Source organism: Drosophila serrata, unplaced genomic scaffold (assembly GCF_035046125.1).
Source record: "Drosophila serrata isolate PLE 108 unplaced genomic scaffold, ASM3504612v1 contig_184, whole genome shotgun sequence".
NCBI classification, from domain to species: Eukaryota; Metazoa; Arthropoda; class Insecta; order Diptera; family Drosophilidae; genus Drosophila; species Drosophila serrata.
The window spans coordinates 10,057,602-10,072,193 of NW_028257082.1; the positions used below are offsets into that span (position 1 = coordinate 10,057,602).

The window sequence follows — 14,592 nt, forward strand, 5'->3', positions numbered from 1 at the left end:
GGAAAACTTTGTTTTATTAATTAAATTTGTTCTCATTTTTCAAATTTATTTTCCTGTATTTACTTACCACCTGATTCAAATTTGTTTTCCGAAAACAAAAAAAAAACACAAATGCAGTTTTCCTATCCCCCCCCCCCCCCCCCCCCCCTTACGAGCAATTAAAAACCATGACCTTATAGTTGTTATTGTCTTTCATTTTCTTGGTTCCTTAACTGATTTGTATCTGATTTTGTGGTAATTACCCTAACCCTGGGTGTAAGTTCCGTAATGTTGCAGTTTGTTTACGCGAATCGCTTGGGTTGGTCAGCTTCAAAATGTGGCTGGGAATTTTTGTAATAATTACCACAATATTTGGGGATATATTCAGTGAACCCTTAAATAATATCCTGCGGTCTCTGGATATAGAGTTGTCGTATAAAACTATATTTTTACTCCAAAATAAAAATGAAAGCTTGTGCTGGAACCAAACAGACTTTGAAGATATGGTGCCAATATTAAATTTCAACGCGAGTGACAGTGTGTATCTAAAAGATAGTTTTAATAGCAATATACTGGTTCTAGTTTGCTTGAACAAAAACAAAAATGAGACAATGCAAGTTCTCTATAAAAACCTTGAGGACATGCGAGATACTCACACTATATTATTCGCTGCTTCAGAAGTCAAAATAAAATACTTGTTTTTGGATTGTTTCAAAGAGAAAATGCTTAATGTGCTGGCTTTTCAGGGCTCAGACAGAGATATTATCTACAGCTACCAAGCATTCCCAGCATTTCGGCTTATAAAGCGGAATGTGATGGAAATTAATAGATACTTTGAACCACAACTGAAGGATCTAGGCGGATATACCCTTAGGACACTACCAGACAATATAATGCCAAGAACTGTGGCCTATAGAACTTCTGATGGACGTCGTCAGTTGGGTGGATACCTGTGGCACTTTATAAGGAACTATGCTAGCACTCTGAATGCAACTCTAAAAATCTGCTGGGATCTAGTTCCGGAAGAGGGTATGACCAATCTGGCCAAGGTCATCCAACTGTCCAAAGCGTCTGGCGTGGACTTTCCTCTGGGCATTGATGGTCTCGACTTGGAGTCGGCGAAGCAAAATGTTCCCTTGGAGATGTCCAGCTGGTTTCTGATGCTGCCCATGGAGCCTGGCATTCCCCGCTCTCATTTTCTTCTAAGATTGCGACTAGAGGGCATGATTCCTTTGATGCTGCTGGTGGCAGTAGCGCTGGGGAATGCCCATCGCATAGAGGCCGGATTGGATCCAAGCTGGCGGAGTTTTCTTATAAACGATCAAGCCTTGCGTGGGATTCTAGGACAGCCCTTTGTTCTGCCAGGACGACTCTCCTTGAAACTGATGACAATCTATGGCTTGCTCCTCATGGGAGGATTCTTTATGAGTAACTATTACACCGCCGTTCTGGAGACTTGGCTGGTGCATCCACCGGTGGCGGATCACATCAATAACTGGGAGCAAATGCATTCACTAAATCTAAAGATACTTATTATTCCCGCTGAAAAGCAGTACATGACGGAGGCCATGGGTAGCGAGTTCATGAATGCCCATCGCGACATGTTTGAAATCACAAACTCAGCGAACTTTCAGAGGAAGCGAATCCAGATGGATCCAAAGTATGCGTATCCAGTTACCACAACCCTGTGGCCACTTCTGAAGCAGGGTCAAGTCCGGCTCCAGCGACCCATCTTCCGTAGGTCCCGCCAAATAGTATTCCTGCCAATGCTGATTCTGACCATGTCGCTGCCGGATAACTCACCCTTTCACAAGTCACTCCTGAAGTACAGGAGAAATGCCCAGGAGAATGGTCTATATTACATTTGGTTCACACGAAGCTTCAACGAATTGAGGGCTCTTGGAAGAATCTCCTACATTGTCGACAGTAACATGGAAGTATATTGTGATCTGAAGTGGCATGATTTTTATTTTATATGGCTTGCCTTTGTGGCAGGAATAATGGTCAGTGTCCTTGGATTTCTGCTAGAGCTAGGCTACCATAGGTGGAGTACGCACAAATAAGCCTTATTAACTTCAGTTATTACCAATGCTAATCGTTCAGAAATATGCACGTAATGGAAATCTATTAAGGCTATAAATGTGACCTATTCCTAGACCTTAATAAGCAGAAACTAGACCCTGACCGATGTCATTTATCGTAGAGTTTTTTAGCGAGTGAAGCGCATAATGTGGAAGAGTATAAAATCACTTATAATAATCATCATCGTTCTGGTTGAAGCCCAGGATGTTCCATTGGAAATAATTTTACACTCCCTGAAGCTCGAGCTATCCCCTCGTACCTTACTATTACTGCAAAATAAAGGGGTTTCTCTAAACGAGGCCTGTTGGCGGCAAAGCGAACTAGATTTGAAATTTGCTTATCTCAGCTTCAATGGCAATCAAAGTAACCACCTTAAAGGTAAACTTAATAGGAAAATATTAGCATTAGTTTGCTTGGAATTTGAAGCAGAAGAGCTCATGAAAGCCCTGTTTGAAAATCTAATGGATATTCGAGGAACTCACGTATTATTCATAGCCACAATGGATACCAATATCACATCTTTATTCGAGGACTGTCGATCCAATCAGATGCTCAATGTCCTAGCCTTGAGGGGTTCGAATCGGGAGTTCATATATAGCTATCATGCTTTTCCCCACTTTAAGGTCGTTCGGCGAAGGCTAGTCAAGGTCATAAGATATTTTGAACCTCAGGTTGGGAACCTACAAGGATATCCCATCGCCACTATTCCATACAGTCTGGTGCCACGTTCGGTGATCTACAGGGACAGGGAGGGACGTCGCCAGATGACGGGTTATCTCACCCATTTCTACAAGAACTTTGCCAGGAGTTTGAATACCACATTGCGGGTGCGATGGGACCTCGTTCCAGAGAGCGAGACACCCGATCACAATGTCACCTCTGGACTAATGAGAGATGGACTGGTGGACTTCCCCCTGGTGCTGACCACCCTGGCTCCGGAACCCTTTTATCCCAGCTATGTGGCGGAGATTACCAGCTGGTTCCTGATGCTGCCCGTGGAGCCCGATATGCCACTGTCCAGTTTGTACTTTAACCTCAAGGGCTGGCCTTACTTTCTGGGCCTAATGGTCGTGTTGGCTCTACTCCTGGCCAATGCCCAGCTCCTGGAGTTGGGGCAGGGATACTCCACCCTGAGGTGTGGCAACATCTTTGCTGACCATTTACTCAGAGCCATCCTGGCGCAGTCCTTTGACCTGCCCAATCGACGCCTCTTCTTCAGTCGCACTCTACTCTACAGTTTGCTGATAATGATAGGACTGATAGTTAGCACCTTTTACAGCGCCAATTTGGCGACTCTATTGGTTCATCCGCCGGCTGCGTACAAGATACTGAGTTACGAGGACCTGAGGAGAACCCATGGAAAGATCTTCATTTCCCAACAGGAGATCCCGACCTTGAGTGACTCCATTGGGAAGGATGTGCTGGAGAAGAATTTGGATATCTTTCAGGTAACCCCATCGACTGTGGAGTTTCTGGCCAAGCGGAATGAGCTGAATACTTCGTTTGGTTATCCGGTCACCAAAACCCTATGGCCATTACTCCAACTGAAACAAATTAAAATGCACCGACCTGCCTTTCGGAAATCGAACGAGATTAGCTTTATGCCCTTTGTGCCAGTGACGATGCCCATGGCCAGGAATTCTATATATCGGGATGCCTTCAATAGATATTTGAGTCACACACTGGCCAGTGGACTGTACGATTTGTGGCTAAAGAGATCCTATCATGAACTTATTGCCATTGGCAAACTGAACTACACTGTGGAGCAGGCAGAGCCCGGTGGCTATCACGATCTCATCTGGGATGATTTGTTCTACGTATGGATAGCATATATAGGAGGGACTACTGTCAGTATGTTGGTTCTACCTCTCGAGATCTTGTACTACAAGTGGCAGAAGGATCACTAGAAACAATATCTAGGTTTTGGAAATTCAGAACAGGAGAAAAAAGGCCTTAAAAAGGCATCTTCATCTTACAAATCTCACTTCTTACTGTAACTGTTTGTAAATTATTCTTAAAATATAATACTACATTTAATCCTATTTTAAAATACAAAAAATTAACAAATAAATACACGCCGGGTCGCAATTTCAAACACTTTTTGCAAAAGCATTTTTATTCAAGTTTCACATATCTCTGCTCACTGCATCTTGATTTTCATCATTAAATGTTTTTCCATTTTCTTGTTCATTTTCGCTTGGTTTTTTGTTTTTGTGTGTTTTTTCGTTTTTCCATTTTGTTTTCTTTTGTTTTTAGGTTTGTTAATAAGTAGGTATTTTTGTAATATGTTATAATTAGGAGTTTCGTTTCAATGGAATTACATATATAATGCATATATTATACGCCCTCATCCGTGTCAGTATTATCTTCTGTGCTTCTTGTGTGGGTTTCACTAGTCAATAAAATGTGTAACTTTTGCAATCCAAGCCATAATAATAATAATTATAATAATAATAATGAAAGATTGGTGAGATTTTTGTGAGTAGAATCTTCAAATGTCTCATATTTAGCAAATGTGCAAAATTGAGTAATTTTTTTTAATGAGTTTTGTGTTCGAAATGGGAATTTGTTTTATGGTTGTGTGTAAGTTTATCAATTAATTTTCGTAAGATTTTCAATTAACATTTCTTGTACTCTCTAAAAATTTAGCACTATAAAAGGGTTTTCTCTTTTGGGGTTCTTGTTTTGTTTTGTATTGTTTGTTTATTTTAGGTAAATTCTGCAAAAGCAATTACCAAAAATTAAGTTTCAATTACAATTATAATTTGTAATAATAATAAAAAGTATGTCGCATTTGCTTGGCAAAGGAAAATAAATTTCTTTTTTCTCTTTCATCTTGTTTTTCTTAGTTTTTGCTTTGTTTTGTACATTTTGTGTAAATATTATTCAATTAGATAATTTTCTTGTTTTTCTTGTAAATTCATATTGCATATGGTGTGTCTGTGTGTGAGTGTGTGTGAAAGGCCTAATACTACTACATTTGTTCCTGAAAAACTAGAATCGTAAGCTCCACTCGAAACGAAATGTAAATGGAAATAAATATGGTCAAATGAGAGGGGGAAGGAGGGTTACATTAATTAATTATGCCATCCTAAATATTGCCATTGTTTATATAACTATTCTGTTAGGTAATTTTCATTTTTTTGTTCTCTTGTGGTACTGTTTTAACTATACATTGTGTGTAGACGCAAAATTCGAGTCTTACAAATTTTGAGTGACTTTTTCGTTTTTTTAGCATGGTTTCTTGGGTTTTTCTTTCTAAATATCTTTTGTTTTTCTTGGGTTTTTTCTTTTTTGCTTTTCTGTTCTTGGAAACATTTTAAAAATTAAGCTCAATAATCTTAAATTATGTATGTATTTGCTTTCACTTCGGATTAAATTGTATACACGCCTGCCTGCCTGCCTATTTCCGGTTTCCTTTAGGGTCTCAGAGTTTCCTTTTGTTTTTTATATCGTGCCTTCGTAATAATATTCTAAAAGATTTTAAACATTGCATTGTTTTATATTCAATTAGTATTTTTTTTGTATTTGTTTTTTTTTCGTTACATTTACGGCTGTCTTTGCTGTCCTGTTTTGTGGTTTCATGTTCGTTCTTGCTACCTTGAAACAATGTACAATTAATTACAAAAAGTGTCTTGTAATTGCTAAAATTTTAATACTCATGTTCTGTCCCGCTGCTAAATATTTTTCCTGTTCAGCATCGATCTCTATACTCCTACCATCCTTCCTTCCATCCGCAGCTGCGTCTACTATATAAATTACGTGTAGGGTTTCGCTTTCGCAATGGTTGCACTTGATTCCTTTCGTCGTCAAAAGTATTAGTTTATAGCGTAGAGTGTGTGTGAGTATTATTATAAACGCTTTTTAACTACAGCGTGTACATTAAATATATATATATATATGTATATATATATATGTTTATGTATAAACGTAGAGTGAGTGCTTCAATTGTTAATAGAGGGATTACATCAATTGTATTTTTTTCAATTTTTCATTTAGATTTTTTTTTTTTTGTTTTTTTGTTTGTTAGTTTAGTTTTTTGTTTTGTTTTTTTTTTTTTAATAATAATATATTAGGTATGTGTAAATATTTATGTCATCTGGGCGTAGCTCGACAATGCTAAGGATCCAGTTAGATTGTTTGGGGTGTGTGTGTGTGGGGTAAATACATGTTCGAAATACGTACGCAATGTGTTCTTTTTAGGCGAGAAGCTGACACCGAAGCCTCTGCTCACTAAATTCAACAGTAAAGACAAACATCTAATTCCAAAAAAACGCTAGTGAGTGCCTAGAAACTGTTGTCCTAATGCCTAGAAAATCCTTTCAATTCGATATCGATTTCGAGTCCGCGTTCAAGTTCGAATTCGAGTACGAGTTCGGTTTCTGTTCTTATGCGTGTGTGTTTCTATAAATTTCAACTGTGTTGCAACACTTTTTGCCTACGTCTAAATGTGTAATGGCAGGACTAGTGTCCTGCGTCCTACCTCTGCCTGCCAGCTGCCTGAATGTCCGCTGCCGATACAATTTCTCGTAAATAGCTATATAGGGTTTATATATGTGTGTATATTGTATTTATGTGGGTTCTGAGTAAACACCTCTCGCGATCCAGATCCTGTTCCGGCTTAGTAGTAGAATATCTGGCCGGCCTTCTGACGCTTGCGCTCCTCCAGCTTGCGATTGATCTCCTGCTGCCGCTCGGCCTTGCTCAGGGCTCGTGCCACGTACAAGAACTTGTTGTCGCCCAGCTGTTTGCCGTGCAGGCCGATCACGGCGGCCAGCGCCGATTGTGGATTCTCGAAAGCCACGAAACCGAAGCGCCGCGAGCGCCCTTCCTCGTCCAGCATGAGCTGCAAGGATCAGAGTCAATGAAATAAACAAATCCGCTCAGATGGGCCAAGTGCAAGTCCTCTCTCACTTTCTCCCTCTCTCTGTGTCGCTTGTCCTCCCTTGCTGGCACAACTCTCTCTCACCCGTAAGCATGCGCAGCAATGGGGCAAAGAGCGGATTTAAGAGCGCGGCTGAGTGCGTGAGAAACTGTGCCACATGGTTGTCCATCTGCAGTCCTCTCACCCACCCACCCACACCTCCCGGTCGTGAGAGAAGGTGACCAAAAAGAACATACCTTGTGACTGGTGATGCGGCCATAGGGCTCGAACATCTCGCGCAAGTGCTGCTCGGTGAACTCCTCGCTGAGGTTCTTCACGTACAGGTTCTTGAAGTGGGTGGCCTTCTCCTGCTCCCGGTCCCGCCGTGGTATAAACTTGACCACATGCACCTTCTGGTTATTGCACAGCATCCCGTTCACCTTCTCGATGGCCGCCCGGGCAGCCTCCTCGGAGTCGAAGTGCACAAAACCGTAGCCGCGCGAGTTGCCGTCCTCGTCCTTGGCCACGTTGCAGTTCAGGATGTTGCCGAACACGGAGAACGTGTCGTACACTGCCTTGTTGTCGATGGATCGCTCCAGGTTCTTGATATAGATCTTGCCGCTATCCGGTGAGCTATTGCCGCTGCCGCCGCCACCACTGGTGCCGCTGGCCAAAGCACCGCCACCGACGCCCACACCCACGCCAGTGGAGTGGGAGGAGCCGGACGTGTGCCCGCTGCCCAGAGAGTTGTGGCCATGCCGACCTAGAACGGCGGCGGCAGCCAGGTGATTGCTGGCCGCATGACCGCCGCCGACGTGGCCCAGGTGGCCGGCGGCGGCATGGTGGTGCAGCTGCTGCTGATGATGCGCCGCCGCCAGCGTGTGGTGGTTCAGGGCCGGCTGCTGCTGATGATAGTTCGCCGGGTTGCCGCGGAACGTCATCGAGTTGACGAACATGATGGCTGGCTGTTTGTGGAGCGTGGTGGCGGCTAGTGGAGTGCTGTTGGCGCTGGTTGCTGGTCTGTGCTGCTCCCGGTGGCTCCCGTGGCTCAGGCTCTGGATCTGGATCCCGCTGTAAATGTGGCTGAGAATCTTGAAGCGATTCTGTGGCAGCGCGCTGGTTAGGTTCTGGCTGGGTTCCTCCTCGTTCCTTGTTGCTGCCTTTGCTTCGCTGGGTTCTCTGCTGCTCGGTTGGGGTTACAAACAAATATTACACATGTATTTCGATCTCGGACGAGGAACATCGACGGAAAATCCACTCACCAGGTCTTAGCTCACGCTCTGCCAGTTCCACTGCACACAGAAATGGGAAAATATGACAAAAATTCGCGGTGTTCTCTGAAAAAATCGTTTTTTCTCTCGCCCAGACTCTTTTCTCGTTTCGTCTCTCTCTCTCTCGCTCTTTCTCCGTCTCTCTTTTGTACTTTTTCTGGGGGCTTTCACTTTTGGGCCGTCGCTGCTTTTTCGTATGGCTCTTGCTTGCAATTTCGCGACCGCTCTGCTTCTGTGTTTCGGGTGGCACTTAACTCTATTCTTTAGCAATTGCAGCAATAAAAAACAACGGTTTGCAGCGTCGGCGTTCGCCCTTTATTATTTAATTATTTTATGCAAAAATTTGTCGCTACTTGCAGAGCTGTCAAACTATCGATTGCGTGTACGATAGTTGCAGTTGCTGCTGCAACAATCGATTGTTTGTGAACTATCGTTGAGTGTTGTTGGAACTTGTGAAGGTTTAAATTTGGGAAAACGGATTTCTGTTCATTATTGTTATATATATAATTTACTACTTTGAAATGGCTTGCTTGTATTTACTCAATCGATACTTGTGAGTACGGCCACACTACCACATGCTCGACCTATCTCCTCTCTAGCCTATCGATTGTTTTGGCGGCGGCCTGCAAACCTATCGGAATGCAATAATAATAATAACATTGGGCACTTGTTTCGGTTTTTGCCAGATAATTTATTAAATTCAATTTAATTAGCTTAAGCACAACATGGACAAGGCGCCGGGAAGTCCTCCAACCACAAGTTATGTCAGCCATTGTAACCTGAGAAGAGAGAATCCACCTGCAACGCTACCTAAGAGTCATGAAGATTTTGGAAATATAGCCGCCGAAGTGGCCAATATATATGATGTGGATCGCCTGGATAGCTTACGCGCCTTGCAAATGCGAAAGCAGAACCGGACAGTGGCCGCCACCAGTGAGTTCATCTCCATGGAGGAGCTCCTCCAAACCCAAGCTGAACCCGCACCCGGCCAAGAAATCGTCGACATGATTCTGCGTGATTTCTGCTCCTCCCCGACGTACGTGGAGGAAGAGGACCTGCTCACCTGCGAGTCACCGCCATGGTTTCGATTTCGCAAAAAAAAGATGAGAACCTACGCCAGAAAACAATCTTCTCCACAGCAAAATGTGCTAAGCGTTGCCATTGAAGCCGACGACGAAGGGGAAGACGATCGGCTGAGCTGCTCCTCAGGCCTCTCCGTGCAGGAGGATCACACGGCTCAAAGGGCCACGTCTGTATGCGAGCTGGATGCCAACACCTCGCAGAAAATCTGTGAAAATTTACTCAACCTGAGTCAATACTTTTCTCTAAGCAACCCCAGTTCCAGTTCCAATTCTCATACTAACAAAGACCACCCACCGGCTGTTAGTATAGAAATTGATCTTCCAACTAAAGTAGATCCAGATCGTTTGAAACCCTCGTGCTCCCGGGAACAGCGTAGTAATCTTTCGGATACGAATTCATCCGCGGAGTGCACATCGATTGAATTGGATAACCTGGAGACCGATTTATTAGGGATCGGTTTTACCTTTGAGGCCACCGAAATCTGTGATATTAAACCTAGAGGTAAGATTTTATATGCAATGGTCTTAAATATATATTTATTTTAACCCGCAGCTCCAGGCAATTTAGGCGACACTCTTTTTGATGATGGCAAGGCAAGCACAACCATTGTTCAGTCCCAGTTGGGTAAGAGCTCATCTATTGATATATTGCTTTATATTGTAAAAATCATTAACACTCACCGAATTTCCACAGATTCTAAAGTCTGCGCAGATTGGTCGGAAGGAGATTCGATTTTGGAGAACTATAACACAGAAAAGATCTCCCTAAATGATGAGGAACTTGAAGCAAAGCTAATATTGATAGATAAAGTAAAAACAGAGCTAATTGGAGCAAAGTCTGAGGATCCCGAGAGCTGCACACAAAATTTATTGGATGATATCCCCATCAGTGAGTGGCAAACCCCAATGGATATTCCAGACGAGTCAATCAAGGAGACCCCAGAGTTAAGCCAAAAAGAAGTAAAAAAAGAGCCAAGCGAGGACAAATCTCAAGAAACAGTGAAAGGATGTACTTCCAAGTGCATTAGTGACGCGGAATTTCTCCGAGAAATCCCCCTGGATGAGTGGCAACCAATGGAGATTCCCGAGTTTGTTGGCTTTCGCACAGCCTCTGATAAACCCATTGTGATTTCCGAAGAAATGAAAGAAAGAGCCGCCAAATTGCTGGCAGATATTGACGAAACTGAACCAAAGCCACCAAGCGACAGAGCCACAGAATCCTCAGAGTTTGTTGGCTTCCGAACAGCCTCCAACAAGGCCATTGAGATTACTGAGGAGATGGCAAGCAAAGGTGCCATGTTCATAGCTCAGTTCCAAGCCAGCGATCAACTAAGTCAATCAAACGACGCTAAAATTCTCCAGGACATTGCGTTCAGCGAGTGGGAACCAATTGATATACCAGAGAAAACCACTAAGGTTCCCGAAAAAGAAGAATTAAATCAATCAATTAATATTAGTCATTTGAAGCCACCTGAAACCAAGACGCCAAGTAGAAGCCAGTCTGTGAATATACCTCAGCTTGTTGCCTTCCGCAAAACTCCTTACAAATTCATGGAAGTTGCGGAGGAAATGAAAGTCAAGGGTGATATGTTGATGGCTGAAGTGGAGTCTGGTTTATATCAACCTAGTCAAAGGCGTAGCCTTCAGAATACGGAATTTATTCCAATTAAGGAGCCAATTAATAGAGCCTATGAAGGAGGTGAGGAGTTGGAAAGAAAGGCTGCTGCAGTCCAGGCAGTCGTTGAATTTAACTCCGAATTTGTTGGCTTTCGTACAGCTTCTGACAAGCCGATAGTGGTCTCAGAAGAGATGAAAATTAAGGCAGCACAGTTTATGGCTGAATTTCAGACTGTAGTATCAAACCGAGAGCACGAGGGCACCGCTTATAAAGACACTGGCAATACAGAATTTATTGACAAGCCGATTGTGGTTTCCGAAAGCATAAAAAGGGAAGCTAAAGTAGAAGCCAGCAGTTCGAATCAACAAAACGAAGACGAAGCTGTCTCAGCTATAAGCAATGAAGAATTTGTTGGCTTTCGTACTGCCTCAAACAAAGCTATTGTAGTTTCAGAAGCAATGAAGGCCAAAGCTGCAAAATTTATCACAGAATTTCAAGCAGAAAGCCCTCAAAATATATGTTTAAATGCTGAAAATACGGCGTGTGATTCAGACGATAATCCAAAATTCTTTGGATTCCGAACAGCGTCGAACAAACGCATTGAAATATCGGAGGAAATGAAAAGCAAAGCTGCCAAATTAATGGCAGACGTACACGCAGGATCTGAAGTTAATCAGAATCAAAAGCTAACTAGTGATAATGAGTGCCTTTCTGACATATCAGATAATGTTTCTGGTGAAGAATTTAAAGGCTTTCCCGAAAACGGAATACTTCCACTCTCCATAAAAGAAGAACTTTCTAACTGCAACGATTCTATTTTTCCCAGGCTGTCCCAGACAACTAAAGATGAGTCAAAAGTGTCCACACCCAGGCAGCGAAGGGATACCTATGATGGCATTCCCTCTAGTAAGAGGCTTCGCAAGATTTCCAACTCACCACCAGAACAAAATCGTCAGGAAATCCGTCGTATAGTGCACAAGACGACCTCGTGTCACAGTGCACTTGGAACACCCATCCAGTCGCAGGAGATTCATGCCTCACTGACACAACTAGCTGGCCTTTCGCCGCTGGATCAGAAAACCAAGACTTCAGTGATAGCCCGCCGTAATCTCTTGACGCTGAGTAAACGGCGTAAGCGGAGTCGCACTCCAACTGGAACTCTGGCAGGAAATACAATAACCCCGATTAAATCCCGATTAGCTGCAATGCCATCTTCTACAAGTACTCCGCTGGCGGATAGAAACACGAATCATGTCCAGGACTCGACAGCCACTAAACACAATGCAGAGGATATGTCGCCGATTTGCATGCCACCAAACAAGTCCCGTCGCCTTGGTCTGAGTCGAAGTCGCAATTAGTGTATGCAGTTTTTGTTACTTTTTGTAAGTAAATACAAAATTCACTAAATAATAGAAATAATAAGAGAGTATTTTCTTGGTTAAGATTAATTAGGCCAATTAACACCCTTTTCTGTGCATAGCATAGGATTATTTCAATACCTACATGACTTAACAATATTCACAAAAACAAAGGTTTTTGTTCCGTTGGATGTAGTCCTTTCATTCATGTCCTTTTCGTTAACCATCCTTTTATATATAGTTATAACTTTATAACTTTGTCCAGTGTTTTACACTTACGTGACTGTAATGCATTAATTCTGAGTTAATATCTGGGTACACCGTTGAAGAAATTAAACGCGTGAGCGCTTCCCTTAATATTTCCATTAGGTAATTAAAGTAATTTCTGCGAAATTTTACAGTTGAATACAGGATATTAAAAACTGTTAAATTTGCTTTCAATTACAGGTTACGTTAAAGCGTAATAGGAACATATAGACCCCTTATACCAAGACAAACCAGAAAGTCAAAATGATTTCAATCCTATTGATGTCGAATCTTTTTCTGGCTGTCGTGGCTCTAGATTTAATGCCCTACCAAGTGCTACGTGAACTTAATTTCGCCTTTCAAACTGAACTCAATGTGCTGGTCGATATTGAGGATTCCTTCGTCGTCCAGGACTCTAGTACGCCTAAAATCCAACTTTCCTCAAAGTCTAGCGAATCTTTAAATCTTCGCCTTCGTGGAAACTTCACCAGCCAAGCCCTAATTATAGTACAACTAATGGACTTTGGATTGGAACCCAAAGTGGCTGATTTCCTGCCTCTACTGTTGGATCGCCTCAACGAGCTGCATATAGTATTTCTAACCAAGAAGGATCCTGAATTTCTCCAAAAGCAGCTGTATACCTACTGTTACAAGGAGGGCTTCATCAATGTGATTCTGTTACATGACGATCGTCTCTACAGCTATTTACCCTACCCATCGATTCAACCAATTAAATTAGCAAATGTCAGCGAATATTTAAAGAGAGGAAGAACAATTCGAAATTTTAAAGGATTTCCCGTTCGCATAATTCGAAGCAGAATACCTCCTCGTGATTTTGAGTATTACAACGATCGGAATGAACTGGTCCGGCGAGGATATCTATTCGCTGCCGCTAATGAGTTCATAGACCGATACAATGCCTCACTTAAGAGTGTATCGATATCTGAAGAACCTAAATCGGATTACGAAGGGTATCTCGTAGTGATAAAAATGTCATTACAGAAAGAGGTCGACTTGATTTGTTACTATAAAGATCTGCAATTAGAGTGGGATATTCCCTACACAGAGCCACTATCGATCTTGACGTCATACTTCATAGTTCCTCATGCCAGACCCATCTCCAGTTATCTCTACTACTCGCGACCCTTCCGATGGTCTCTGTGGCTAGTCGTAGCCTTCACTGTCTTCTATGGTGCCCTGATGCTGTATCTTGGTTCTGGACGAGATCATACCGAGATCGGCAAATGTCTGCTGTACAGTCTAAGCCACATTCTAAATACGTGCAATCAAGCCATAAGGACTGCGGGCTGGAGGGATCATCTGATCCATGTGATCCTTACTCTTGGTGGCTTCATGCTCACCAATCTATATCTGGCTACGCTCTCCAGCATCCTGACATCGGGCTTGTCCGAGCCACAATATAAGACCATAGAGGATCTAGCCGATGCCCCCTATCCCAGTGTGCACGACGAGTTATTCTTAAAGCAAGTTCGGGAAAATACCTTTCTGCCCGAGGCTCTGCGTCTAAAGGCCGTGACCATTAACGTCACCTTGATGAAGGCTTATCGCGAGAATCTCAACAGTAGTTATATTTATTTATCATTCGAGGACCGCTTGGAGCTGAGCCTGATGCAGCAGGATCTCTTAAAGACGCCGCGTTTCGATGTGATCCGCCAGGGTGTGACCTACAGTCTCGAAGGATTTTATGTGTCCAGGAGCTTGCCTTATCTGGGACTGGTTAGCGAGTTCATGTTCCGACTCCAGGAGCATGGGATAAATATGAAAATGAAGAAGGACACCTTCTGGGTAATGATAAAGCAAAAGATGTATACACTAATGCGGGATGAGGAGCCTCCGGCCAAGGCCTTTGATCTTCAGTTCTACTACTTTGCATTCGCATTGTGGTTTGTTGGATTAGCGATATCCTTGCTTATTTTCTTTGTGGAAATCTACTACTCAAGATTTTCAGGGTAAATATGGTAATAACATGTAATATTGTTTCGTTTTGACTTCAATCAGTAAATAATTTTTAAATTTGAATGTTTTTATTTTTCACGCGCATAATCCAGCGATAGTTAACAGGGGGGGAAAT

At 42.7% G+C, this 14,592-nt stretch overlaps 5 protein-coding genes across 5 annotated transcripts; 4 read left to right on the forward strand and 1 right to left on the reverse strand.

The window, feature by feature from the left end:
- The first annotated feature begins 278 nt into the window (after nt 1-278).
- On the forward strand, nt 279-4,616 carry LOC110181017 (uncharacterized). The gene has a single exon (XM_086829107.1). The coding sequence runs from the start codon at nt 2,208-2,210 to the stop codon at nt 3,966-3,968; it is 1,761 nt and encodes a 586-aa protein (XP_086685233.1). The 5' UTR covers nt 279-2,207; the 3' UTR covers nt 3,969-4,616.
- On the forward strand, nt 315-2,042 carry Ir60b (Ionotropic receptor 60b). Its single transcript, XM_020948703.2, has one exon. The coding sequence runs from the start codon at nt 315-317 to the stop codon at nt 2,040-2,042; it is 1,728 nt and encodes a 575-aa protein (XP_020804362.2).
- On the reverse strand, nt 4,144-8,576 carry LOC110179969 (polyadenylate-binding protein). Its single transcript, XM_020947554.2, has 3 exons — nt 8,188-8,576; nt 7,183-8,107; nt 4,144-6,907 (listed from the first exon to the last, which is right to left on the reverse strand). Exons 2-3 carry the CDS (start codon nt 7,879-7,881, stop codon nt 6,683-6,685), a joined length of 924 nt encoding a protein of 307 aa, XP_020803213.1. The 5' UTR covers nt 7,882-8,107; nt 8,188-8,576; the 3' UTR covers nt 4,144-6,682.
- On the forward strand, nt 8,457-14,540 carry Brca2 (BRCA2, DNA repair associated). Its single transcript, XM_086829105.1, has 4 exons — nt 8,457-9,780; nt 9,832-9,903; nt 9,973-12,278; nt 12,702-14,540. Exons 1-3 carry the CDS (start codon nt 8,922-8,924, stop codon nt 12,252-12,254), a joined length of 3,213 nt encoding a protein of 1,070 aa, XP_086685231.1. The 5' UTR covers nt 8,457-8,921; the 3' UTR covers nt 12,255-12,278; nt 12,702-14,540.
- Ir60e (Ionotropic receptor 60e) lies at nt 12,765-14,540 on the forward strand. Its single transcript, XM_020946401.2, has one exon. It carries the CDS (start codon nt 12,765-12,767, stop codon nt 14,472-14,474), a length of 1,710 nt encoding a protein of 569 aa, XP_020802060.2. The 3' UTR covers nt 14,475-14,540.
- Nucleotides 14,541-14,592: the final 52 nt, after the last annotated feature.